Source organism: Bipolaris maydis (genome assembly GCF_028858645.1).
Source record: "Bipolaris maydis strain C4 unplaced genomic scaffold PSV08scaffold_5, whole genome shotgun sequence".
Classification (NCBI taxonomy): domain Eukaryota; kingdom Fungi; phylum Ascomycota; class Dothideomycetes; order Pleosporales; family Pleosporaceae; genus Bipolaris; species Bipolaris maydis.
The window spans coordinates 1,609,273-1,636,573 of NW_027093861.1; the positions used below are offsets into that span (position 1 = coordinate 1,609,273).

General features: G+C 51.3%; 9 protein-coding genes across 9 annotated transcripts; 3 read left to right on the forward strand and 6 right to left on the reverse strand.

Annotated features, from left to right (window-relative positions):
- Positions 1-181: 181 nt before the first annotated feature.
- On the forward strand, positions 182-2,554 carry PSV08DRAFT_221166 (uncharacterized protein; the record flags this gene model as incomplete). Its single annotated transcript, XM_014226516.2, has 2 exons — positions 182-419; positions 535-2,554. 2 exons carry the CDS (start codon positions 182-184, stop codon positions 2,490-2,492), a joined length of 2,196 nt encoding a protein of 731 aa, XP_014081991.1. The 3' UTR covers positions 2,493-2,554.
- A 311-nt stretch (positions 2,555-2,865) lies between these two features.
- PSV08DRAFT_289275 (NADP-dependent oxidoreductase domain-containing protein) lies at positions 2,866-4,239 on the forward strand. Its single transcript, XM_014226515.1, has one exon. It carries the CDS (start codon positions 2,946-2,948, stop codon positions 4,005-4,007), a length of 1,062 nt encoding a protein of 353 aa, XP_014081990.1. The 5' UTR covers positions 2,866-2,945; the 3' UTR covers positions 4,008-4,239.
- Positions 4,240-4,352: 113 nt separating this feature from the next.
- Positions 4,353-6,419, reverse strand: PSV08DRAFT_221172 (uncharacterized protein; the record flags this gene model as incomplete). Its single annotated transcript, XM_014226514.1, has 1 exon — positions 4,353-6,419. One exon carries the CDS (start codon positions 6,417-6,419, stop codon positions 4,353-4,355), a length of 2,067 nt encoding a protein of 688 aa, XP_014081989.1.
- A 574-nt stretch (positions 6,420-6,993) lies between these two features.
- Positions 6,994-8,138, reverse strand: PSV08DRAFT_200439 (P-loop containing nucleoside triphosphate hydrolase protein). Its single transcript, XM_014226513.2, has one exon. It carries the CDS (start codon positions 7,997-7,999, stop codon positions 7,025-7,027), a length of 975 nt encoding a protein of 324 aa, XP_014081988.1. The 5' UTR covers positions 8,000-8,138; the 3' UTR covers positions 6,994-7,024.
- Positions 8,139-8,775: 637 nt separating this feature from the next.
- On the reverse strand, positions 8,776-9,999 carry PSV08DRAFT_370321 (uncharacterized protein; the record flags this gene model as incomplete). Its single annotated transcript, XM_066093187.1, has 5 exons — positions 8,776-8,906; positions 8,939-9,433; positions 9,540-9,607; positions 9,815-9,920; positions 9,975-9,999. The coding sequence occupies 5 exons, from the start codon at positions 9,997-9,999 to the stop codon at positions 8,776-8,778; spliced, it is 825 nt and encodes a 274-aa protein (XP_065949350.1).
- A 2,409-nt stretch (positions 10,000-12,408) lies between these two features.
- Positions 12,409-13,634, reverse strand: PSV08DRAFT_409068 (signal peptidase subunit-domain-containing protein). The gene is made up of 2 exons (XM_014226511.2): positions 13,296-13,634; positions 12,409-13,229 (listed from the first exon to the last, which is right to left on the reverse strand). The coding sequence occupies exons 1-2, from the start codon at positions 13,510-13,512 to the stop codon at positions 12,673-12,675; spliced, it is 774 nt and encodes a 257-aa protein (XP_014081986.1). The 5' UTR covers positions 13,513-13,634; the 3' UTR covers positions 12,409-12,672.
- A 146-nt stretch (positions 13,635-13,780) lies between these two features.
- On the reverse strand, positions 13,781-15,642 carry PSV08DRAFT_401062 (glycoside hydrolase; the record flags this gene model as incomplete). The annotated part of the gene is made up of 2 exons (XM_066093610.1): positions 13,781-15,244; positions 15,330-15,642. The coding sequence occupies 2 exons, from the start codon at positions 15,640-15,642 to the stop codon at positions 13,899-13,901; spliced, it is 1,659 nt and encodes a 552-aa protein (XP_065949351.1). The 3' UTR covers positions 13,781-13,898.
- A 1,639-nt stretch (positions 15,643-17,281) lies between these two features.
- On the reverse strand, positions 17,282-19,897 carry PSV08DRAFT_388724 (uncharacterized protein; the record flags this gene model as incomplete). The annotated part of the gene is made up of 1 exon (XM_014226509.2): positions 17,282-19,897. The coding sequence occupies one exon, from the start codon at positions 19,895-19,897 to the stop codon at positions 17,288-17,290; it is 2,610 nt and encodes an 869-aa protein (XP_014081984.1). The 3' UTR covers positions 17,282-17,287.
- Positions 19,898-25,204: 5,307 nt separating this feature from the next.
- Positions 25,205-26,803, forward strand: PSV08DRAFT_37528 (uncharacterized protein). Its single transcript, XM_014226505.2, has one exon. The coding sequence runs from the start codon at positions 25,549-25,551 to the stop codon at positions 26,650-26,652; it is 1,104 nt and encodes a 367-aa protein (XP_014081980.1). The 5' UTR covers positions 25,205-25,548; the 3' UTR covers positions 26,653-26,803.
- Positions 26,804-27,301: the final 498 nt, after the last annotated feature.

Below are 27,301 nucleotides of genomic sequence, written 5' to 3' on the forward strand. Positions count from 1 at the left end.
GTCGCAGCTAAACCCCAACGGGCTGCATGCGGGCGCCTTGACGTTAAGCCGGCCATAGTACCCACCCAGGCCAGCGTTGTTTGGCCGTGTGTGTGTTTCAGTTGGCCTTGTCCACGTCTGCTACACGTAGGCAAGCGCATGTATATAAGTCTGTACAGCTGTACTAAGCATGCTGTCCACCATGGCTGGGCCGGCCACGTGCTGGTGCAGCGAGTTAGCGCACGAGGCCGGTGGTGTGGGAACCCCACAGGCTCGGCCTCGTCGTCATGCAGGTCCCGGCGACTCCCACGGCTCCCGATCCCAAACTCTCTCCCTGGCCCTGCCCGGTCCGGCCGTCATCCGCCCTGGCTGGCCGCTGATTATATTATACGGCTTCTGTTTCTTGGCTTTGGCCTCATTTCTTGCCTTCGCTCTGCGCTGTCTGTACAATCTCCATTTCCATCCCAGCTGCAACCCGCCCATCTCGCATCCACATCCCCACCCATCGCTATCGATAACCGTCCCCCACGCCTCGCCGCATCGCCACACCCTCAGCCTTCAAACTGTCGTCCTCGCCCACGTCTCGCCACGAGCTGGCGTCGCTCCAGGACATGGACTCCCATCAGGGCGTCTATGACGACGAGAGCACCCCTCCGCCCGTCTATCGCGACGATGAAAACACCAGTCTCCATTCCAACGAGTCGGCCGAGCTCATTGCCGCGTCCGAGGCCTCTGCTCACGAGTACTACAGCTCGTCGCAACAACAGTCCTACATGAGCAAATACTTACCCCCGCGACTGCAACGCACATGGCACAGTACTGTCGTTTGGGCCAAGGGCCCGCAGCCGCCGCGGCCCTGGAAGATCCGCCCATTCTTCCCCCATGTCCAAGCTGCGCCCATTCGCCTATTGAACAACTATTTCCCAAAGAGGAAACAGAAGATTGCCCTGCTCGTCTTCTTCTATTTTTGCTGGATTCTGACTTTTGGCCTCGTTCTGCATCGCAGTGCCTTTGCAGCAGACATACCAGGCTACGGCAGCCCAGTGCGCGTGCGGTGCACAGATCGCTTTTGGAGCGACGGCAATGGCTGCGGCCTCAATGGCGACCTGTGCCGGCCCTTTGAGAACAGCACCATGCCTTTTCGCTGCCCTGCAAACTGCAAGCGCGTGCAGTTGATCTACCCACATGCGGTTGGAGACCAGTTGGTCAACTACCGTCCACTCGTCGTAGGCGGGCCTACAGACGACGAGGAAACGCTTGAAAACACCTACTACCGTGCCGACTCGTTCATTTGCGCTGCTGCCATCCACGCTGGATTCATCAACGACGCTTCAGGTGGATGCGGTGTGGTTGCTCAGATTGGCGAGAAGACTGACTATCCCAGCGTTGACCGCAAGCACATCAAGAGCACTGGTTTCGATTCCTACTTTCCACGCTCCTTTTCCTTCCTCTCCGGAACTGCGACAAAGTGCCGCGACCTACGGTGGCCCCTGCTCGGTGTTTCCTTGACATTCACTATTCTTTTGTCACTCTTTGCCACATCACCATCCGTATTTTTCACTTCAATATTCCTAGGCGTCTTCGTCCACGTTGCGCTTGCTTCAGATCCACCAAATCTGACAGATTACTATGCTATTGTCAGTATAATGCTCGCGCGCCTGCTCCCGGCATGCTTTTGTATGTATGCCGTCTATCAATTCGCCGTGCGTCGCCAGCTCGAGGGCCTGGATGCGCACATAGAGAAGACTCTTCTCTGGCTGGGAGGATGCTGGATAGGCGCTCTGAACAACTACACCTTTGACAAGATTCCCATCGAGCGCCTTACTCCTCACGAGATCCAGAACCAGCCCGGCGCCATCCCCGCCCTTATCATCGTCGTTCTTACCCTATTCTTTATTGCTCTTGGCCAGGCCTGGGCCTTTAGGGTTGAGGGCCGTCTTCCTCGCTACCTTGCCATTTACAGCATCTTAGTCACAGGCATACTTACACTTGTCGCGATACCCAAGATGAACGTTAGGATTCATCATTACATTCTTGGCCTTCTTCTGGTTGCAGGCACATCTATGCAAACCCGGCCCTCCCTTCTCTATCAAGGTATCCTTATTGGTCTGTTCATCAATGGTGTTGCACGCTGGGGCTTTGCTAGCATCCTGGAAACACCCAGCGCTCTTCGTGGTGACGCCCCCAGCGGTACCCCTCTCCCTATTATTACAGCCCCAGTCATTCACAACAATGTGAATGTAGCTCATGTTAAGCCCAACATAACTTTTGACTGGCAGTATCCATTCCCCACGCCCTATGAAGGCATGAGCGTCTTGGTCAATGACGTGGAAAGATACCATGAGTTTACAGACAGGATGGAGGATAGTTGGACCTGGACTCGGCATATGGAAGGTGTGAATGAGTACTTTCGCTTTGCATACTTGAGTGGTGGCCGACGAGGTGATTATACAAAGGCCGGGGTTTGGAGGGCAGATGGTGGGTGGACGGAGATGGAGCCAGGGCCATCGTAATGTTTGTTTTGTTAGACATGTTAAAGGAAATTGGATACGTGATTGTACACACGCATTGCGAAAAGGAAGCATTCACTTGGCATCGAAGCAGCCCTGCAGACTGAAGTAGAAACTTGCTTGAAGCGATTGGGTGAGTCGGGCGAGAGGGGTACATTAGTCAGCTGCAATAGGTTTAGCAAGGAGTATGATTCTCGGTACATAACCATGTCGTCAATCCCACCTGACTGCAAGGAATATGCCGTGGTCCGCTAACTCCGATTGTTTGGCACGCAATTTGTCAGAGCGATTGTGTGTTTGTGGAGTTCGGGACCTAGCAATCACCGAGGAGGGGTAGGAAAAGACATCATGGCATCATTTACACTACTCCAGACAGGATTTTAGTCCGACCGGACATGCTTTACTAGAAATGCACATGAAACAGTGGGTACGCTACTGCCTACCACGTACACATATATGAGCGAGGAAGGTGCTGTCAACGTCCAGCTCCCACCTCACAACTTCCCACCCACCACTACCACCAACACGCACACACAAACACATACACATACACACACACACATTGCCACAATGGTCAAGACGATTTTCGGAGGATTTCCCCTCTCAGACCAAGCATCCTTCAAAACCCAAGAAGCTCGCGCTGAGGTCATTGAGGTCCTAATCAAGAATGGTGTTAAGAACATTGACACAGCACGCATATACCCCGGATCCCAAGAGGCCATTGGAAAGCTCGAGAAGCGCAAGGAATTCACCATCGATACCAAGCTACCCGGCGGCTTTGGTCCTGGCACTGCCACAAAAGAAAATGTCATCAAGGACGCCCAAGACTCGTTGGACACCGTGAATATTGAGCAATTCGACATCCTCTACATCCACGCCCCCGACCCATCCATTCCCTTCGAGGAAACTCTTGAGGGAATCAACGAAGCCTACAAAAAAGGCATCTTCCGCCGCTTTGGCCTTAGCAACTTTTCCGCCGAGCAGGTGCAGCAAGTCTACGACATTGCAAAGGCAAAGGGATACCCGCTGCCCGCCGTCTACCAAGGAAACTACAACCCCGTCGCCCGCCACCTGGAGACACAGCTCTTTCCGCTGCTACGCAAGCTAGGCATCCACTTTTATGCCTACTCACCTCTTGCTGGTGGTTTCCTTACCAAGACAGCCGCAGACCTCGACGCCGGCGCAGGCCGCTTCAACAAGGGGGCCCTAGGAGGCCTATACAGCACGCTCTACGACAAGGAACCCATCCGCAATGCGCTAGCCAAATGGAACGAAATCGCCGAAAAGGAAGGTGTCTCCAAAGCCGAACTTGCGTACCGATGGGTCGCGTTCCACAGCGCGCTGCAGGGCGATGACGACGGTGTCATCTATGGGGCTAGCAAGCTGCCGCAGGTGGAGCAGACGGCCCAGTGGCTCAAGAAAGGAAAGTTGAGCAGTGAGGCGGTCAAGGGCATTGATGAGATTTGGGAGAGCGTCAAGGAAGTTGCGCCTATTGACAATTACCACAGCAGGGGGTAAAGGGTGACGTTGCACCAAGGAATGGGGGGAGAAACGAAACTCCGAGGCATGTGGGGATCTTGCATGGTTCTTGGTGGAGATGGACAACGTCAGCACACACATAGTAAACGCCAGCATACACTTGTTTTTTTTTGGGCAAGTTACATGGATCATGTCGTTAGAATATAATTCTGGGAATAGAGTATTCCGCTGCCCTGTTGCAAATCATGTGGTGTCATCCCTTTCCTTGACCAAAAATTCCCGTAAATCATGAAATAGTAAAACTTGCAAAAAAAAGGATCAATCAAGCCTCCACCTTCAATCCTCCCCCTACCTTGCTCTGCCCCCCCCCCCCCCCCCTCAAAATCACTTCTTCCTCACAACCGTAACACCAGGCGTAACCGGAACCCTCCTCTTCTTCGCCGGCGTTTCCTTCTTTTTGGGCTTCTCAACCCTAGCCTTGGGCGCCGCCTTCTTCCTCGCCGTCAGCATCGAGACGCCCTCTACCTTCTTCACAACCTCCTCCTCTGCCTTTCCCTTTGCACCTGCCTTACTCTTCGCACCGCGCTTCGCTCCTTCTTTCCGCCCAGCCTCCTCCTCCTCCGCCAACAACCCATTCTGCTTGATCCAAAAAATAACATCCAACGCCACATCGACAAACTCCTGTATCCCACGTATCAACTTGAAAGCCCGCTTGTTGCTCTCCAGCCCCGCGCGCCACCGATCGATGACGGCGAAGAAGATGTCGTCGACGTTTGCGGTGCGAGCGCAGCGGATGCGAACGTAGTCTTCTTCTTCCTTCTTCTTTGCTTTACCTTTGCCTTTGCCCTTCCCTCCACCACCACCCTCACCTTGTTCAGAATCCGACTCGTCTCGGCGATACAACGGACCAGACCGCCCCATCTCGTCCCCAATCTCGTACTGCACAAACGCTTCAACTACCATCATGGCTATGCTGTGGAAATTCAGCACCGCAAGTGCGGGTTCGGGATCGGGTGTCGCCAGTGCCTGCTGGCCCGGTAGGAAGATGTGCGTGAGCAGGTGGAGTTCTTGGGAGGTGTGGTCGGGGGAGAGGACCAGGGGCTCGCGGATTAGACCTGGGAGGGAGATTTTTGCCACGGGAAGGGAGGAGGTGTCTTTGGCGGGTTTGGGTTTGGAGGTGGAGGATGCGGGAGGAGGGGAGGGGGAGAAGTGGATGTCGTAGTCTGGGAGCTTCCAGTTTATGGGCGAGGGGTTGGGGGATTGGGGAGATGGGGCCTTGGATGGGTGGCGTGCTAGGCGGATTTTGAGGGGCTCGTCGTCTTCATCGTCGTCGTTGGATGAGATTTCTTCTTTTGTGTCTTCTGCGGGCGCTTCTTGTGTAGTGTGCATATTTGGTGGCTGCTGGTTCGGCTTGCTCGTCTGGTTGAGTGCATCAGGACTCTGCGGAGAGTACAAGGCAGAAGGCTGTTTCGATGCCGTTTGATCGTATGGAAACTCAGACTGGCTCTGGGACTGATAGTTTTTGCCGCCGTTTCCACACGGTAAAGTTCGATACGCGCTTTGAGGAGCTCGCTGGTAGCTCAATGGGCCCATTAAGATTGAAGTTGGGACATCTGCTTGACTCTGAGAGAGTTTGAAGACGTTGTTCCCTTGCTCATACATTCTTTGTACGTTCTCAATCTGGCGTTCCTTGTTATCGATTAGTACTTGAAGCTGCTGCTGGCGAGTAAGGCTAGGGTCGAAAGAGACTTGGTTGGGCTGGGTAAAAAACTGCTGGTGTGGGTAGCTTTGGACACGTGAGTTATATGAAGCAGGAGTGCTGATGGACCCAAATGGTGTAGGGATGCCTGGAGTGGAGTGGTGGAGTGGAGTAGAGTTAACCAAGCTGTGGGCTTGGTAATTCTGCAGCCCACCCATATCTGTTGTCACCTGACCCTTGACGCCTGTATTGATAGTCTCCTCATGGCGCTGAGAGTCGGTTGCTTTCATGGGGGCCAAAGCCAGATGGCCTTGTCCATGCTTGTCTTCGATGAAACCAGGATACTTGGCACATTCCTGTCCTTCGAAACCGAGTTGCATCTTCTCTGTAGGACCCTGAAGCGGCTCTTTCCTAGGTTCACTCACATGCGGAAGAGTCGACGAGGGAATCCCCCCGTCATCCACATCCATGCGCTCGAGATCGTTTGTCCAGTGCTCAGGCTCCATTTTGATAGCAGCACTGCCCAATGAGTTTGCAGCGTCCTGGTCACCGCCATTGCCGGGCCCACCAAGTCGCTGCTGTTCACTCACATCCGTCTCTCCGCACTCTTGACCCCAGGCTACAGTGTCGTTTGATTCAGCCACCGAGTCTTGCATCTCCCCGTGGAAGAAGAAACTGCTTGATTCCCCGGATCTCGCAGTCTCACCCACTTCTCCTACCTCGTGAAGACTAGGCTCGCTCGTAGACTGCATGTGCAGAGCTCTCGGAGCTATCAAAGTCAGTATATGAAAAGTTGTGATCCACGGTATGGCATATACTCAATTGGAATTGTGAAGCCGGCGTGATAGCTCGTTGCTGCTCAGTTGAATACAATCAGAAAGATTGATTGCGTTGATTGTTGATAGAAGCAAAATAGAGATCATGTGAGGGGAGGAAGAGGATATCAAGAAGAGGAACTGCGTGGAAGCTGTATATATTGGTTTGGGAAAACGCTCTTCACTGCCAGATTTCTTGCTCACCTTTACCTAGGTGGGAGTCAGGCTTGCTCTCACCTTGCAGCGTGTCGTCTGACACATGGGCGGGTTTCCGCAATAGGTTGTATGCAATCGTGGATGCTGATGTCTTACTAGAGCACATCTGTGAGCAGCAACTGTAAACTTGGCTTGGAACATTCAAACGCTCAAGTGAGCGGACTTCAAAAGAGCGGTAAGTTCTCACGAACCAATGAACGAGAAAAAGTCTGCGGCTTAGGCAGCAAAGATTCTAGCACGCAACACAGGGACCTAATGTGCAATGCTGCACAAGCATAAAAAACTGACGGATGTTGAAGAGTACATCATTTTATTCCTTTCCGCCTTCACTCTATCCCTGCCACATCTGCCTTCAATCTCGTCACAAAACCATCAAAAAGCGGATAAAGAGAGCAATCCCGATACTTGTCCACCAAGCTCCCCTCCTTATTTCTCGCCTTTGCAACATCCTCCGTATTCACATCCTTGCCCTGCATAACCGTCCCTTGTGGGTACACAGGCCTGGTGCCGCTCTCAATCAACTCCACAAACGCTGGGTCTATCGGCACGCTGCCCAAAAATGGAACTTGAAAGTCATTGGCCATAACCTGTCCGCCTCCTTTACTGAACACATTTGTGCACTCCGAGCAATTGGGACACACGAAGCCGGCCATGTTTTCCACCACACCGAGAACGCGTATACCTGTCTTTTTACAGAAATTGAGTTCCTTCTTTACGTCGCTGATGCTAATAGCTTGCGGTGTTGTTACTACTACCGCGCCAGCAAGAAAGGGTAGGTTCGGGTTGAGCGAGGGTGAAGGAGTCGTGTTCTTGAGGAGGGTTTCGAGCAAGGAAATGTGCTCATCAGAGGTACCAGGTGGCGTGTCGATAAGCAGGTAGTCGAGAGGTGGCCAAAGGACATCGGTGAGGAACTGGCGGACCATTGCTGTCTTTTTGGGGCCGCGCCAGATGACGGCGTCAGAGCGGGAAGCCAGGATGAAGCCTAGCGACATGCATGATAGCGGTCCAGTCTTTTGGTCTTGTGCATTCTCTCCCTCCTCATCCTTTAGTTTCTTCCCTGGCAACGGCTGCGCTCCATGGACATCGACTGGTATCCAACCGCCTGGTGCCTGCCTTACTTTTGAATCCTCAATTCCAAAGAACCGCGGTATGCTTGGGCCCGTAAGATCGATATCCAAGACGCCAACTGAATGGCCTTGTAGCGACAGCGTAAGCGCGAGTTGTGTGGTGATGCTCGACTTGCCTACCCCGCCCTTGCCGGAGAGCACGAGGAGGATGTTGCGGATGTTATCGAGGGGCATCGCAGCCAATTCAGGACAAAACGGGCGTGTTATATAGTCTTTTAAGCGTCGCAAAGTAAAGTCTCAACCAGGAGATGTTTGCGACTGGAAAAGAAGAAGGTCGTTGTCGGAGTAGGGTATAAGGCGCATCGTGTAAAGTGCTTGATGATGGTGGAGCGCTTTGAAATCCAAAGAAGTGGCGGGTTGCGGCGAAATCGGAGGTCCGACCTTGAGCCGAGTTGTCCTCTTCACCCTGTACAGCAGCCCAACAGCAAAATGCCTTTATAGTAGCCCTGCGCTGTGTTCTTCTCTGCAAATTAATAGATGCGAATGCACATTAGATCCCTTCTTGCAAAATACTAGTATATGCACATACAGAAAAACCATTACTCCCCTCTGCGCACGCTACGAAACTGTTAGTAGGCAGGAAAGGATAGAGGCGACCATAAGTATCAATTCTATTTATTTATGGAAGTCACAGATGTTAGTGAAGGACATAGATTTATTCTGTTAGTAATGGGTGCACTCTTTACCTCCAACTAATTAAGCCGTATTTCACCTATGAAGCATCTTTGAAGCACATGTTTTTGAATTTACCAGGCAATTTACATCAATATTGAGAAATCTGCACCAATCAACTTATTTGGAACCTCAGTATTTGCTTGAAAAATTTGCGAACTCTGCATGGAATACAAGTCTTGTTCTTTATATGTATGTCTGTATAGAATATGGTTTGCTCACACAATATAACGATAGTAAGGTTTGAACCTTGAGAGAGTGAAAAGTTATCTACAACCCTAAAGCTTTATAACGTACTTCACGGCGTGGGCTTGGCCTGCCTTCAAGCGCTCAAATGCTGTGATAACGCCGTTGAGTCCGCCTGGCACCACCTCATGCCTCTGCGGCTTGAACCAGCCTTCCTGTAGACCTCTCTCCCTACAAATCTTGAGATCACGAAACCAAAATCTTTCTCGTTCTCATGCATGACCGACACGTTGTATTTGTTGTGTGTGATATGAGTTGGAATGTCAGTGTGTTCTTTCTCAAAAAGCACAAGACCAATATGGCCACCAGTGCCCATAGTTTCGGCCATGATGTGTGCGCTTCTTTCGCTCGACACTCCTTCGATCGCGTGTAGTATCGTATGTCCACTTGCAGCATTTCTAATTCCTTGTTTAATGTCATCTTCGGAGTCGCGGTAGTGGAGAATTGTGTCCCCTTGGCTACGGTCGATGAAATCTTCCAGATACCGTTTGGAACTCCCAGCAACGCAAATGATAGGATGAACATTGCTCTTAACGGCAAGCTGAACTGCATATGCTCCCACCGCGGACGTCGCCCCCCAAACAATCAAAGGTGTGGGTTCCTTTGCTGGTAGCCAGGGCGCGGGAAGTTTACGTTCCATATAGAGACCGGTTGCAGCGGTGCAGGCATTGAGAGGGACCGTTGCTGCTTCTATTATAGCTAGTAATTAGCCTCCGTGACGTGTCAACCAAGTAGACCAGAATTCTCCAATATAGGAACATGGGAGAGTCGAAGAGATTGAGAGCTTTCAACTTACCCTCAAAGGCTGTCTGAGGTCCAAGAACCCACGCGGCATTGGCCTCAATCACCGCATATTCCGCGAAACTTCCGTTTGGGGTACCTGGTTTGTGGAAGCCGACAACACAGTCTCCCGGTCAAAAATCTGCCACATCTGGCCCCACAGCATGCACAATGCCTGCAATGCCATCGCCTGAATTCATTGACATCCCCCATAGTCAACCATCTTCCTGTAACCACCAAGATTAGTTATCCTAAGCTCTTGTACAGAATTCGAATGATTCTACTTCTTACCAGTCTTTCGGATTGACCCCAGCGGCTGCCATTTTGACTACGACCTGACCTAGTCCAGGTTGTGGGATGTCATGCTCGACGATTTTGCCGACCAATCCTACAGGTTCTGGTCAGCCACTCAGTGATCTATTGATACGCCTTACACACAGGTCCGAATTACCGGGTCCGCTAATAAACTCTTTCATGGTGAATGATGACAGTGCTATTACAGTGATTGTACGAAATACGAAGCTGATGAAAGTGTAAAAGCTAAGTTAGTTGTTGTAAGGAGTTATCGTTGGACAGTTTGTCCGTACTTTGTCCGTGTCTCGCTGGCCATTTCTAGTATTATAACTAACATGTTATGGAAATGGCTCACGGCCGTAGCATTATGAGAGTAGTCTGTACCATCAACCGCTACAGACCTGAGACCTATCACCCTTTCGACTCTTTGCACTGTAGTAGATTAAGTATTCTAGTTTGAATAAATTTCGCCTAGGGAATGGGGAACATGTATTACTAAACGAGATTTCCATATTAAATTCCGTCTCTGTGTAGCAGGACACCCTATGTAACAAAAACATTTTTCGTTTAGATATTCGGTCTCAGCTAAACAACACTATGTGGAGTTAGGCTCAGTGCGTGTTAGTTCTACAGTCTCTGTCGTCTCAGTACGTTCACCTCCCACGAAGAAGAATACATGAGTTATCAAAGAAGTGTTGGAAGATAGCCTTTTTGAAACAAGCGATAATATAGTTAACCATGCGCTTTTTAGCATCGGAAGCTGCCGTATTAGGAGAGCAGCAGCTGCAGAGCGGCGACGGGCCGAGTTCCTTCGTATGTAGTAATGCGGGCCGGCTCGTTGCCTCGGGACGTACCTAAATGAATAGTAAGTGTATTGACTCCCCGAAACAAACTGTCTCCTTGTTCCGGCTGGTATCACTACCGCCATTCTATCTGCTCCAATAGCGAATACTACCTATTGTGCTACAAGGCCGAGGTTTTGTGCAATAGAGACTCAGAATGATAACTTGGCACTTCTTCGGATCAATCAAAACAGGAGAACATGATATTATATTCAGTTATTACAGCTCTATACAGCACAGATCATGCTCTTCATAGTATAGCTCCCACTCTCTACCCTAGCTTATATCATCCCCTTACTAGCGGCCCACATACATAATTTGGACTACCACCACAAAACACCCATACCTATACTAACGCCCGGGATAGGACATCTCCAGATTCCGACCATTGTTACACCGCTCTTCCTGCCACATCATTACAGAGCATTGCCGCGTTTACCATATTGATACTTAGGATAGACCATTTCCGGACTCCGAATCGCGTCATCGTAGTTCTACCGTCATTGCCAAGCATGATTAGCTCGTACCTGGTATACATAATCAGGCGGTTTTTGCACTTTTGATAGTAATTTCTTTATTTCTAATGTTTATCTTAACCATTTTAGTACTGGTATTTGCACTTTTGGCTGTAGGTTTCAAACTGTTGGTAGTGAATTTTGCACTTTTAGTAGTGGTTCTTTTTTGCACCTTCATTAGTGATCTTTGCACAGTAGGCCTGCCGGAATGTTCGACCACCAGCGAGTAGCACCGAACTCGAGTAAATCTCTGACTGTTGAATCGGCAACTTCATATCCGATATCTGTCGGTTCCGGCTCATTGTCTTGCCGTAAGTGCTATTCGAATCGCTCCCTGATGACAGTTCCTTTCCATTTACATCAGCGAATCCCAAACAAGTTCTTGTATTCCACATCGTTCCCTATCCTGCTTGTTTGTACGCATCGATCCATATACAAAAATTGGTCCTACTTAAGTTCAGAGAGGAAAGATCAGTTCAGCTTTCATATGACGTACTATGTAATCATAATTACACATTCAGTGAATATACCAGGTATGTAGGCTCGTTCTAATTGTCTTAGAGCGCTCATGTGCTACTGGCTGAGGGAGATGCAACAGCCGCGCCCGCAACACCCGAACAAGCTCTTTTGAAGGCCAAAAAGGCTGGGTGAGGAAGTGGGATAAATGACTACAGGCGCAAAACAGAAGATTGCATGGCGAGGACTGAGAACAAGCTTGATGGTTTCTTGGTCCAGGAAGTCAACTGGACGAGTGCGCCCTGGTCGTCCCATGTATTGTGGGTTTCAGGCTGGTTGGAATCTTGATTGGAATACAGAATGTTTTTTTCTTTTAGAGGGGTTGGTATACTTTTGTCCTGCGCAAAGTACTGTATAAACACTATCTACATTATGTAAAAGTCTCCTATATTTCGGCTTTAACATGTGACTGACTTAGCCTGTTTGTATCAGTATGGCGTTTTACGTGTCGTGCTGGGTCATGTAACCTAGTCTTAACACGCGCTATTTTTACTATCTCTTAGGGGAATTAAATAACTAGAAAAACCCCCTAACTACGATACTGCAATGTCCTAGTAAAACGAGTACCATACACTATGTACCTATCAAGATAAGGGTTTAACTAACACTGTACTAAGCAAGACTGCTCGCCCTTTCGTAAATCTGAAAACGCTGTCTAGTGACTTATGCTATAACTTGGGCCGATGTAGGACACAGGTTTTTATCTGGATCTTTCAGTGTCCCCCGAGATATCATGCAATTATGTTGTTCTAAGGATAGGGTACAAACTCTGCTCCAGTCGACATCCTAAAAAATACAAGAACACACTATTGATGTGTTGTCTCGTGCAGAATGTTGGTTATATAAAAGAGTTTGTTTCTCACAAATACATGTGAGAGGGATATGCATATGCTAAATTCCTTCCAGGCACACATAGCAATCGCTCAATGATTTCTAATTTCAATCGAACCATTCTTCATGTCGCCTACTTACCCCCCCTCTTCTATGAAACAGCCTTCCTCATCGGCGCCTCTCCACCAACTTCCAACCTATAGCCCTCCGCGCCCTTCTCCGTCTCCAGATCCTTGGGCTTCGCCGCCTTGGCACCCACCTCGGGGAACGCAAATGCCTTGCTTCTGCCTCCCTCAAGGCCCTTCCAGACGCCAATTGTATTCCAATTCGTCCATGTCGGCGCACCCACCCAGGGCTGCACGTTCCAACCTAGCTCCAACACCACATCTGTTCTGTTGCCAAGCTTGCCGGTAATGTCTGTGATCTGGTACTTGGGCTTCTGGTTCTGTAGGTGGAGCTCGCCAATGGGGAATGGCGAGGGTGTCTTTTCTTTAGCGGCCGCGCGTTTCTTGGCTGATTGCTTGGGGAGCTTCGATTTGGGGTCGGGGTGGACGTAGTGGTTCTGGTGCCAGGGTGCCGAGGTGGATGCGATGATGGCGTCCCAAATGATGGCTTCCGAGGGGGGCTCGCCGGCGCGGGTAGAGGGGTAAACGGCTTTGAGGTAAACGAAGAGTTGCTTGGTGTTCCAGTTGAAGAGGCTAGTGAGATCTGCGGTATATCTGTGAGTGGCTCTTCTTGCTATCTGCCCATCGCTGGGCGTATGTGTAGACGTACCGGCATCTAGGTCAAACTTGATGTGCGCATACTCCTCCCTCTTTGGCGAGTAATAATGCGGTCTGCCCTTGACTACTTGCACATTTCGTAGCGATATGCTGGCGGTGGGGTTTTGCGGCGTGATGAGACTACTCAGCGCAATTACGGTCGCGACTGTGAAAGCCACCGTGGTGAAGAAGCCAAAGGCATTCTGCAACCGCACCAGCGTCGAGTGCATGCTGTATGTGTAAGTGAGCGCGAGGCTCAAAAACGCTTATTTGAAGATATAAGCGAACTCTCTTGAGGGGGAGAGACAGGCTCGTTGAAGATGGTTAGGTGGACATACAACGTTTACCCAGTGGTCCTAACACGTATCCGACCTCTCGCGCGGACGTCGGCGCTCAGCCTTACGAGAGAGCCAGGGTCCATTTGGCGCTAGTCCCTTTTTAGTCTACTATCTATGTTGAACATCTCGGTACAGATACACAGTTCGAATTAAGACATGGACAGTATATGTGGTTTGTTGGTTATTTTCTAGTTGAGGAGAGAGTACTTGCAATACCCACGTATGCTGGACAACATCCACCCGCCCATCCCTCCATCCTGAGCTCCGGGCCAGAACTTCTAAAACGAATAAAACTCCACCTCCGCAATGCCCGTCCGCGCTGGAATGGTAATCGCAATGGGAAATCCCCCATAATCAGGATCTTCGTTTGGCATCACCGCGCTAGCTCCACTCCTCGTCTCATCACCTCCTAACGTCCGCAGCGTCCGCAGTTTCCCCGTCGCCACATCTTCCACGACCTTTTCCTCATTCCTCAGAATGCCATTAAATCTGGTCCCGGATTTGGTCGATTGACCCGTAACCTGGAAGCCCCATCCGATGAGAAGGAAGCGCGCGCCACCACAATGAATCACCATGCCACTACCCGTGTCGGGTTTCCCAAACACGAAAGCACGCTCAATGGTTATATCCCACTCGCCGAAGCGCTGTCGAATGGGTTTTGACAGATCCTTGTCGCCAGATATTTTGTCGAAACAAAAGCCTACCGACGAGCCGGGTTTTCTTTGCGCATCGAGCACGAGCTGAGAAACCTGCGCTAGCAATCCATAGTGTTTTGTAAAGGGATTGCTCTCAGGCTCTAATGTATCAATGCCGAATGGACTCGCTAGAAGAGCTTGAAACGTCCCGTAAGCTATCCAGATGCGTCGGACACCGTACTCGTCTCTTCGCTGTTCTGGAATAAAGAGTGAATTCCTGCCATGTCGATACTTGTCGCACAGAGTTGTGTATTCATTGAGATAAATGTCCGGCGCGATGAACTCGAGATTAGGTGCGAAGCGAAGCCAGATATCGAGGACATTGGTAGTCCCGCCTCCAGAAGGATAATCACCTGGCTGACCGCCTCCACCTACAACTGTAGGAGTTTCGTTGTCGGCATCCTCGCCTGCATAATTTTGCCACACGTTGGTGTAAAGCGGAATGGGATACTCCGCTTTGCCTGCTGCTGCTACCCGATCTACATAATGTGCATAGTGGTATGCCATGAAAAGCTCGTCTGTCCTGTTACTCTTGCCAAAGACCTCTTCCCAGCTCCCAGACTGCGGCTTTGACTGCGCAACGAACGTTTTGAGGTTAGCCTTGAGGTCAGCATGCAGATTGTCGTACTCTTCTTCCAGGAATTTGAGGAGATCTTTAGGTACGGGCTCTGCGAAAACGCTGTTGGCTTTTGCGCTCCCGTCCCGGCTGTCGAACAACAAGCCAACTTCGTTTTCGACTTGAACCATCAACACCGTACTGTGTTTCTCGTCAACTTCTCTGATATGCGCAAGCAACTTTCGAAACGCCTTTGCATCCGCTTCAACGCTCTCCTCGTAAAACAGTGAAAGCACATCCGCAACCTCCATCACGCCCCCAGCTTTCCGCAGCTCTGCGCGTGGGAACCGCTCCGGATTCGTCTTGACCCAGGCTGGCGCATAGGTAGATCTTCCTAACAACGTCTTGAATCAATCTCTTTTTCTCAGACTAAGCAAGTTGCGAAGCATCCAACTCACCATTCTTGAACGATCCAAACCATAGCAAAACCAAGTGCAAACCATGCTCGCGAGCACCCAGAATAACTTTATCCAACTCTTCAAAATCAAAATTTCCTTCTTCAGGTTCAATCATTTCCCAGCTGACAGACCCAAGAAGCGTGTTCACATTCGTCGCAACCATCTTGGGCCACACCTCGCTCATGAACTCTGCCGACGACAACGACGAATTCTGGAGCTCGCCTCCCAACATAAGATACGGTTTGCCATTGACGACAAGCTGTTTGGTGTTTTCATATTGCTGGAGGTGTGGAATATGCGTACTGGAAGCCATGGTGACTTGGGACTGCTCAATGAACCTAGCAAATGTAAAGAAGAGCAATTGGATTCAAGTTTTTGTTGTTGTAGTAGACAGCCATGGCTTTAAAAATAGTCAGTTGTTTGAGTTACATTTCTCCAACGGCGAGTGGAGTTCCGCGGGGCTTCTGCTCCACGCGGGGTAATGCTCACCGAATAGTAGTAGCAGATGGCGATGACATCTACCGGTGCTAAAACCACGGCCATTTGGAGAGCTCCAATGCGCTTCTATTGCGTTAGGGCTGTGAATAACAAATGCTTAATCAGTTCCATCAACTAACAGGTCCTCTCTTTAGCATGTTAATCGTCAATGTTCAAGTGACGAGTAAGCCATAATGCTCAATAGGTACATAACTACACACCATACCAACATCGGAACTAGCGTCAGACTACCCCATCACATCCCGGCCTTACACAAGTGCAAGGCCGAGCCTCCAACAAGCCGCTTTCCCATAGTCACTTTATGTAAAAAAGAAACAAATCATCTCCAGGAATTCACCAACTCGCTCAAGCCCTCTCGTCCCCTAACCTCACTTATCAACTTCCGATTCCACCCCCATACCATCTTTAGCCTCAGGCCCATAGCACAACCCCTCTTCCCAACTCCCTCCATTATCCATAAACACCCCTTAGCACCATTCACATAACCAGCTGCAAAAAAAAACACCGTTTCCCCCCATCGCAGTCTCCAGGCCTAGCCAACTACACAGCTCCAAACCGCCCAACCAAAAAAATAACACAGTAATTCGGTCTATCAGAATGAACCACATACATTCCTGTACCCACATCCCTCGCATCAAAACCCCTAATTCACCATGCCACGTACTCCAAAAGTCATCCCAACACACCCAGATTATCGCCATAACATCCCTCATTTAAACCCCCCCCCCCCCCCCCCCCTCTCTCTCTCTCCCTTCAACCCAGCCTGCACCTCTCTACCTTCTCCTCGCTCCCTCTCCCCCCCCCTTTTCCTTTCCCTTTCCATCATACAGAAGTAGAAGAAAAAACAACAAACATACCCCATGACATCCTCTCATCTCAGTCCTCTACTACGTACCACCCGCCAGAGTCCCGGACATAACCGCGCATAAATGGAAGAAAGAAAAATGTAAAACTATTGAGGCTACGGGTATCGTTCATGTTCCGGGCTGCACGGAAACTCTAGGAAGGCGGGGCTTTGAAACTGAAGGAGAAGAAAAAGATAGCTGCGATGTTTTGTTGGGGTTTCGCGGAAGAAGGTAAGAGGATGGGGATGGAGAGGAGATTCGAATTTGGTGCGGAGCGGGTGAGGATTTGCTTTGCTTTATACTGTGGCGGTTTTGGTTAAGGGCGGGGGTGAGTGGGGTGGGGTGTTAGCTGAGGTTTATTTGGATTGAGGAGGAGATGTAGAGGGATGGGTGGTTATCTTTGATCTGGCGAGCTGCGAAAGGTGTTATGGGGAGAATGTGGAGGATAGGTATTGGGTAATACGAGAAGCCTAGTGTGCAGATTATGATAGATGCATCTCGGATTCTTCTTGTAGGAATTTTAGTCTTGTTGTTTCTTTCACGTTGTTCTCAGAAAGTATGAGATACATAACAGCGTGATACTATCTATCGATTTATTCTTCTTATTTTGACAGCCTATTCTGTTCTTCCACCCTCACGTCTCCATTGTACGCCACCGCTCTTCTCATTCGAGTCCACGTCCAAGTCCAGGCGACCCACTTGTCGATTCCCGTCAGAAACCTGCAGTGGGCAGCGGCTCTTTCTTCGTTTGATCTTCGGTGGGCTAACAGGCTTAACAAGACTACGTCTCTTACTTGTCACAACACCAGTCGGAATGCTGGAACCGCTAACAGTTGGGCTGGCTGCTTCTGGTGGGGCCAAGGCAGTCACCTTCTCTGTAATACTTTTGCATGACCTTAATTCGCGAGAAGCGCGTATACCCTTGGCCTGAATGCTTTTGTCAACAGAACCCTCAGAACTCGACGAGTCTGTATCAACATCAGTGTCAGCGTCAGATTGCATCTTCTGGGTCTCAGAACCATTAGACACAACAGGGGATTCAGCCTCTGTGGACGGGCTCTGCGGCGTCTCTTGTAAAGGACAAGGACGCGTCTGCTGTGTCGTCTTCTGCGTCGTAAACTCTCTCACAGCGGTGTTCTCAGACTCATCTCTCTCCCTGGCATACTTCTTGACCAACAATGCGACATCTCTCGCATGCCCGTCAAGCTTATCCGCATCAGGCACTGAAAATCTCTCCTGAGCCATGCGCTCCAGGTCTTGCATAGTGACTGCATCTTCCCACGTCCTATCATGGTGAATCTTCTGAACCCGCGGATGACGTAGCATCTCAAATGACGCATGGGGCGACTTGTCAAACCCCCCTCCGAGAATCTCAACAATCAAGGGATTCCTGAAGGCGACAGTCATGCCCCGGCTGTAGTAGCAGTCCCTGAAATTTACAATATCAAATTCAGCAGTGGCGCCACTCTCATGCAAAGTGGTCTGACGGATATAACCCTGGATGTTCAGGTACTTTGCGTCAGACCTTGGGATACACTTTTCAACGCTCAAACTAGCGACGACAGTGAACCTTGGCTTGGCCCCTGTTAGTAGGACCGCATCCCTGTTAATGCAGCATCCCAGGTAAAAGTGTGTCCAGTGTAGAGGCTTTAGATTCGTCTTCGTTGCAGCCTGCGCATCAAAACTGGCTCCAATCACAGCGAAGTCGCCCAAGTCTCGCTCACCGCCCATGTCACCTAAATAATCCTTCTTGACCTTGATGAAGAAACCTGTTTGACGCTGACCTTGCTCAGATAGCAACGGCAAATAGGGCGCTTGCAACGGTTTCAGTACCAATCCTTCTTGGCGATCGACTAGGGTGCGGGCGAATGTCTGTTTAAGGTCTGTTAAGCCATTCCCTGTCTTAAAATCCAACAAGGCCCACTCGGATAGCATGGACCGACCTGGTATGACATGGATAAGTTTGTGAAGGATTTTGCGGCGGTCTTCGAGGCAGTGACGCAAAACGGGCTCATCATCTACAGTCAAGACATCAAAGAAGACAATCATGAGATGTTCCTGTTGATGCACCGCAGAGCTGTTTAACGTGACTTTGAAGGATCCCGAGCGTGTGACGTACTTGCGAATCTTCGAGAATGGCAGTATCTTCTTCTCCTTGTCGCTGTATACCACCATTTCGCCAGTAACGATACAGTTCTTTTTGAACAAGGCATTTGGCTGGCCTATACCAAGAGCGTTGCGAATTGTGTCGTGCAGAGCAGCACGATCTGCAGTTGCATCTTTGCCATTCTTGGAGAAGATTCGCAAGTTGCTATTTTCATTTTCCAAATCAACGTGGATCTCGCAGTACTCGCCGTCGTATTTGACTTCGGCAGCCCAGACGCCATCGCCGACAAGCTTCAAGCAGTTGCTGAAGGACCATGCTTTTAGGAAGGTCGGTCGCCCAATCTTGACGCCAACCCTGGCCTTTAGTCTTTTCGCTGCCTCAATGCGCATGGGTTCCTTTTCCCACGACTCAGGCACGGCCGGATAAGAACTAAGTCCACCTTTGAGTACATCAAAGGCTGCCTCGTAGTCGTTCTGAAACGCCAATAGCTCCGGTAACAGAAAATGATAGTGCCGCGTTACAACTCTTTCGTCCAATTCGATAGTGCAGTAGTCTCGAAGTAGAAGGCGAACTAGCCATTTTGCTTCCCAAGACTCAAGCCTTGTGATGATGCTTTTGAGTTCATTGTCGACGTCAAACCCTGGATCACGGTTTCTTCTGGTTTCCTCGCCAGAGAATCTACAACTGGCAGCCAGCTGTACCAACAGATAGTCAACTCTTTTGATTGTGATGTCTGGTTTACTTGAGAAGGTACCATCCCAAGGCTTCATGGCGCGTTCGACGTACGCGCCTAAGTCGCCACAGGTACCCGTCTTCCAGCTTTCAAACAGCGTGCGCTGTCCATGACTAAAGGTGAGTAGGCGTGAGAGTTTCTTCGCGAGCAAGGGCGCTTGCAAACCGTACACGCGGTCTTTCCTTCTGTGCGGAAGTAAGATGGAGAGCACAGCCCCGCCATCCGTATCTGGATCATCAAGGGCAGCTCTTTGATTTTGGAACCAGTCCAAAACAGCCTGATGGATGGCCTCTTGTTCTTGCTTTGGAGGCGGTCGCGGTCCATTCGTGGAAATATCCTCAATGTCTTGCAATAGGCTACAGACAGCATTGAACGTGAGGCTCATAGTCGGTCCTAATTGACAATCCTGCCGACAGCTGATATTGGGTCCTGAGTCTAGATTTTTGGAATCCTTAAATGGATTCGACTGTCGATGCCCCGGCCTGGTGTCAAGTGGGCGGATGTGACTGCGTCAAGAAACGCCGAGCCGGAATGCCATGGGTGCTGCACTAAGACTATGTCGATCCACCTTATCTTTCAAGATCTAGGCACTGAAGCCGAAAAGGTTCATGGCCGTTCAGCGTATACTCTCATCAGTATCCTCACCATAGTCAAGCAAGTATCACCAGGGGCGACGCCAACCGTGCCAGGATGGCCCTTGACCTAAACGTGGACGCATACACTGGGGTCAAGAAATGTGATAAGCAGGGTAAATAGATATATCGGCAGGCAGGTTTCAATACGAAGAGATGAGACGGAAGAGGGGACAGGCACGCGCTGGATGGATACAAGAAATCGCGCTAATGCGGGGTAGTATCACGGGATCTTCCGTACGTAGTATAGGTACTTGCGTAGATACGAATAGCACGCCAAAGTGAGCAACCGTAAGTCCGATTACTGAGCCCTGGCACGATCGTCTGGGTCTAGTTCTTTGAGACATTATCGTACCTCTATCGCGTTTTGTCACCTAACAATAATATGACTTAACAGTGAGCGTATGTAGTATGAGTTCGCCGGGAATGTATACGCAAAAGTGGAGATCATGCCTACTAGTACGTACCTTAGCATCCGCGATGAACCGCTACTACTACTACAATTCTTTTCGTGCCCTAAATATTGGAATAAAACCAGCATCCACTGCCACACAGAACAAAAAAGTAGATTTCGTGTGTTAAAGTGTTAGAGTGCTAGAGATTTACGTATAGATTGATACGCTTTCAGTAACAAATCGTATGATTCTGTAGTGATGGCGTGTAGTCGCACCCCATTGATATTGTGCTGTTTTGGTTAGAGTGTAGTTTCCATCCGGGTATTATGGTCCGCCGAAAGCCAAATTGGATTCGACCCTCAGAGCAGCCAAATGTACTATAAACTGACGGAGCTCGTTCTCTCTTCCTCTCCGATCGAGTGAGGAAAAGACCTGGGTACTGAAACTTGAACGCGTAGAGCCGGGTAAAAGTTCATTAGTTGCAACTGGAGATTGATAGGTATATAACTTCTGCTCTATAGGAACGGTGGCTGCGGCGCATACTGGCAGAGTTACAGGCTTGAGGTGCACAATGCCTGGCCAGCGGGACCTCATTGGAGACCTTTGGTCGGAGGCATCCAAAAAAAGACCTTGTTCCGCGTGGCGACTACAGGTCATCACCCGCCGGAAAGATTACCTTCTTCGTACTCTGCAGCATCAAACCCGTTCTCCAGTATTCGACCTTAGCGCATGATTTCGGCACAAGCGTTTTACATCGCGTGGGAGTACGAACACTACCGAGCGGGCTGCCTGCACAGACAGGCATAGGGCTGATCGATGGCCTAGGCCTGTCACCCTACATACTGGCTGGTCTCGCTCGCCGTGTCAACTGGCTCGGTGGTCAAGCAGAACATTTGGGTCACAACACTATCTAGGGACCGGATGACAGTAGGTTCGGCGGTTGCGATAGCGATGATGAATGCGGTGTCGAACAGTCTGAGCACATATGCCTCTGTCACTTCTATTTCGTCGACGTCGACGGAAGGGGGCTTTCCACAACCGGCACTACTTATTGGGAGCACGCTTTACGTAGCTGGTATCTTGACGGAGCTTGTTGTGGAGATTCAACGCGAACGGTTTAAAGCCGATCCACACAACAAGGGTAAGGTGTGCACGGGGGGCCTGTGGAGTTTGGCGCGGCACATCAACTATGGAGGATACATGATGTGGAGAGCGGGATATGCAATGGCCGGAGGAGGATACCGGCTGGGTGTCTTGGTCGCAGCCTTTTGGGCTTGGGATTTCAGCTAGTGGGCTACTCCCGTTTTGAGCGAGTATTGCGAGAAGCGGTACGGTGCGCAGTGGGAAGTGTATATGCAGAAAACACGGTGTAAGCTGATTCCCTACGTCTATTAGGTTGACGATGGGTGCGAAAATAAAAAGCCGTGAATGAAATGGCTTCGAAACGATCTGTGCCTTTTGTCGGCCCTAGAGAATTGACCTTTACATACCCGCACCCAAGGCTCCACGTGCACAGTCGTTCCATTGCCGTGCTCGCTAACCACTAGACAGAGTACCAAGCACCAAGATGGGCACACACACACGAGCCATTGCTCTGCCTGCTGGTGCTGACGCGCCACGGTACCATATCTCCAAGGGTGTTTTTGTGCAACAAAATATTGACCATCACAATCAATTCATAACCATGACAACAGCTCTCACCACCGACATGGAGCAAGCTCCGGATGCTAGCGGGCTGGGAACCGGATCATCTGACAGACCGGATGCATGCTTATTTCCCAAAGCGGCACCTCACGATAACGATGGCAGTCTTGGAGATAGGATGTCCAGTCGTCGTAGCACGATGCAGGTGCAGTTCTCGTTAGCACGGCATTATCCGCGCCGCAAGGCGGCAGTGCCTCTCACACCGCCCGTGAGTGCAAGCGACGCACTACTGTAGGCTCGCACGGCAGGCCTCCAGTCGTGGAGGCCTTTTTTTTTCTTGTGAAAGAAGGAAAAGGGGTGGTGTGCGATCTAGCATTCAGCTAAGAGATCTGCGGACGTTGTGGCACCTTGAGAACCCGAGGGCTTGGGCGCTACAGGCGGTGGCCGTGGTGATAGCAGAGTGATTTTTCGTGGTGGGGGTGTGAGAGCACGAATCATGGCGCATCGCTAGGGACAGGCGGTTGACGTTTTGGTAAGAGCGCAGCGCATGTTCGCCCGAGTCGGCGATGGCATGGGAAGGGGGGGTTTGTTTTCATAGACGCTAAAAAGGCGGCAATGTTGGCATGTGCTGACACATTCATGGGTTTTCTGGTTCAGGACAGCAACGCATGCAACGCGGGGTTACGAGCACTCGGACGTCGAGGGTAAGCGATGATCTACGGAATCCTCAGCGTTCAGCTTTTCAGGGTCCTTTGATTTTTTTGCGCGGCGGCAGCTGGCGAAAATGATGATGGTCCAGGATATATGGCTGTCAGTAGGCGATTACGGACGCCACAGCAGCAAATTTACCAGCGTGCTCGCGCCATTCGCAGCAATTTCCTTGAAATTTCCAGAAATACATGTGGCAATTACCGGCATCTCCACAGAACTAATTATCGATAGGCAAGCAGAAACGCATCCAATTTATCGATAATGGTCAGGAGAGGGGTGTGGGGTGTTGCTAGATGGTTCCGCGGCGACCGGCGCCATTTTTTATCGTGCGAGTGATGGAGGTGCGGGTCAGGAATGGCCGACAGTGATGGAGACGAAGAGGCTCAACAGTTTTTTTTTGAACTGGGATGTTTTTCTGGGCAGGAGAGATCACGATCTAAGGGGATGGAAGAGCTCTAGTGCTGTAGAGCGGGGAACGGCTGGTGGTGCATCGGCGTGCATGCAAACCCCACCTTGAGGGTAAACACATGTTGGTTAGCGACCAGGTAGGTGTAGTCGTGGGTAGGGTAGGCGAGTGTAATGCTGGGCAGTGTTGCGGCAGCCTGCTCATGCGCACACGTCTTGTCGAGGGCAAGACAGGCACCTGCAGCTGAAACGCTCTATTTTGAAGCGGGCCTTGGTAGCATCCCGGCAGGAGGGTGCCGGGGTCATGGTAGCGATTGTGAAGATTGAGCCGGTGCTGGTGCTATGAGGCATTTGACGTTGGCTGAGGTCATGACCTCGACGTAACCTCGTATCGGCCAGACCGGCGGCTGCTGAGCATGAAACACGGTGTACTTTGTGTAGTTATCTACGTAGGTATGTATTGTGTATGTGTGTACATGGAGCAGGCAGTAACGCTGGGAAGACGGGCTCTGGCCGGGTCGGGTCTGGTCAGAGGTAAGTACAGTGGTGCAGCTCTGGGGGGGCTCGTATGCGGTGCGACGTTTAAACAAGGTGGATGCAGCGGAGACGATCATGCAGCAGCAATGCTCGAGCCACGTTTGCCGATGATTCGACGCGGCAAGTGAAAAGGGTACTTGGCTGTTGCAAGGTGTAGAGTAAAGTAAGTAGCAGCAGACAGAGCAGAGCAGCGGCCGGGTCCAGGATGTTCGGCATACAGGGCCCAAGGCAGTAGGTGTATGCCGCCGACAGACAGGGCTCCGCTCTGCAGTCTGGACGCCTGGACTAGGAGTGAATGGCGTGGTGGTATAGGAAGTGCAGCACGGAGTAGCATGGACATGTGTGCGTGGCATGCTACCACCTCAGCGACGGCGCTGGAGGCGAGAGGGATTCCGGTTTTCAGGCGTTAGCAGGGTGACTATGGGCTGGGGGGTGAGGATGGCGTAGCATGGCACCAAGGCCTTTCGTCATTGACGGTCGAGTGGGTGGAGCAGAGAGAAGTGGTTCCCACCCGCCGGCTCACGCCCTCGCCTTTCTAGCGCCGTCGCCGCCAACGGCAAGGACGGAGCGTACCCACGACCAAGATATAGTACGAGACACGGCGGCTGCCTTTGCCTCTCTGCCTGCACTGTGCCTGTGCTGTCGTCGCTGTTTCTGGTACGACTACTGAGTACTAGTAGTAGATGCGCCCGTCGTCCTGCATGCCCGCCTATTCCCCTCCCCTCCTCTGCTACTGCTGCTGCTGCTCGTCCTTGACCTCGCCATTCACCATCGCCGCCGCCCCGTGACCCGCGTCCCACTGCTGCCAGTACACCCACACCCTGCTTGTCCTCTGCCGCTGTCGCTGCCGCTGTCGCCGCCCACGCTGCCCTTCTGTCGCCGCCGTGACTCTGGATCCGACTAGCTGCGAGAGGAACAGACCGCATCTGTAAGTCAGCTTTTGGCGCCGTTCTGTTTTGCACGATGCCACCTTCGCATCCGCTGCTTGCACCGCACTACCCTCGCTCGCTCTGCTTGCAAGCATCAGCCCGCCGCCCTTCTGGGCCTCAAACGCCCGCCCGGCCCGTGTTGGCCTGGCTTTTTGCTTCCTTCTTCCTGTCGTGTTTTGGTACTCTAGTAACCATCTCTAGCTTCCCTTGCGCCACCACGAGTCCTGCTATTAAGGGCCTCAAGTGCCGCCCGCCACTGCCTGTCTCGACTGGGCCTCGTCCACATCGCTGCGCCCCTCAGCCTCACTCGTCTCAATTCCGCCGCGGGGTGATTCGATAAATTTCCCCGCTGTCAAGCGTCGCCGCCTTCCTGGTCTTGGTCGTCGCCGCTGCTCCGTCTGACGGCCGTATCCCATCAGCATCACTAATTCCTATTTTCCCCCAATTGCACCCCTGCCTCAAATCTCGTCAAATCTCCTCAGATCGTCCGTCGTCGCCCGGAAGCACTGGGAAGCCACTTCCCGTCCAACTGCAAGGCTGCATCCCACGCTGCTGCAAGCGGGGCGCCAAGCAACCGCTGCCGCCATATCGCCATCGCCAGCTACAAAATAAACGCCGGCTCCTCTTCGCCGTCGTGCGCTTGGACGCTGCCAAAACCATATTGGCCTTTGTGTTTTTTCTTTGCTTTCCCGTGGGCGCAGTCACTCCTGACGTCAGGGCGCTGATTCGTGTTTCAACGCACGCGCGTCGGCAAGCGAGCAAACAGTAGTACCCAAACCCAAGATGCAGGCCGTCATGGCGCAACCCCCACAACCCTCCGCCTACGGGGCCATCCCTCTGCGCCGCAAACCCGTAACCAACCCAGCCGTAGCAGTGCGACCTGTATCCCAGGCCTACAACGACAACCAACTCGGCCACTCACGGACACGAACAACAAGTTCTGGCGTTTTCCCAACTCCCTCACCCACTACCGCAACCATGAATTCGCAATACCCAACCCAGTACCAAAGCAGCCTCCGCCGCACTCCCACCTCATCCACCAGCTCGACCAACGGCACCCCCAACCGCTCCAACAGTGGCGCTCTTCGCCGCTCTTCGTCAACGCGTTCGGGAGGCAATTCGCCCACTTCATATGTCGCCCTGATGCGCAAGCAAAAAGCCACTGTATGGTGTGATCGCGCCCAGTACGAAGACCCGCGCATGCTCGCCCAGCAGCGCCAGGCCAAGATGCGAGCAAACATGGAGGTTGCAGGCGGACCGCACCACGCTCCACCGCGCACTGCTACGGGAGGTTCAGGCATGACCGGCGGGGTCCGGTCCAAGATTGGCCGTCATCACGGCCTGCCAAAAGCATCATTGTACGCTCCAGTCACCTACGCAGGATCCGGGGTACCGATGCGGTTGAGCGCTTCAGAAGTAGACGAGGGTGACGACGAGGATACAGGCTCAATGAAGAACGGCCAGTATCACCACCGCACTGGCTCCGGCCGCAGCTCCCTAGGCTCAGGCCGCCGTATATCTTACGCCAATCCAACCGGTCGCATATCCTCCAACAGTACACCGCCACAGAATTCATCTCCTGACGGCGAGCTTGCCGACCTCAAAGAAGAGCCCACTCCTTCACCTGCCGAATATGACCCCCACGCGCCCAGCGACACTAGCTACTTCCACCACACAAAAACAAACGCGAGTACCGGCAGTGGGAGCAGTGGAGAGCGCAATTTTGGCGAAGTTGGTCAGATGCCTGCGCCAGGACACTTGAGGGCCCCTGTTGTTACAGACAAGAAGGTCAGCAAAGACGATCTGGTCAGGCGAGGCAGTGTGGATGAGCGGACTATGACCATGGGTCCACGACTGTTCGTTGCGAACCCAGACCTCAGTGACTAGTGAACGAGGACAAAGAGGCTGTTTATTATTTCTGCGATACCCGAAACACCGATTTTACTACTGATACTGAGCTTCGTGCATGAGTACACCATACTAGAGGAGAGCAGGTCATTCCACCAAATGCGAACCATTGTCAGCAGTCTTTTTTCTCTCCTATTCTTTCGTTTAGGACAACAGCGTTGTCAAGTATTTGTTTTCTTTAGCCGTTACTTCTGTATTTCTGTTTGTTTGAGCATCTGCAAAAGCAGGTTTGAGGTATTGGGAGTTTTGGCTCTTTTCTGCTTTGGATACGCAGCTACAAGATGGGGTTTTGTATCGTCACAGCAGTGACTTTTTTTTTCTTTATCTGTTTGGCTGAGACTCAGCGCATATGGCACACCCTGGTGGTTCGCTCGCTCATCACCACCACTACACCTCTGTATATACCACACCACACAACAACCGCCATGGCCGCATCTGCTCCGTAGGCAACGACTGATTGATTATACGCATACATACATACACACACACAACATAAGCATAAACACTATACCATTATTCTATTGGCTGCTCATCGCCTCGTTTGCATGCTCGAAATACGATCTGTCCCCACCTGTCTTCGTCATATGTTTCCATATTAACGTCATCCCCTCGGCAGTACACCAACTCA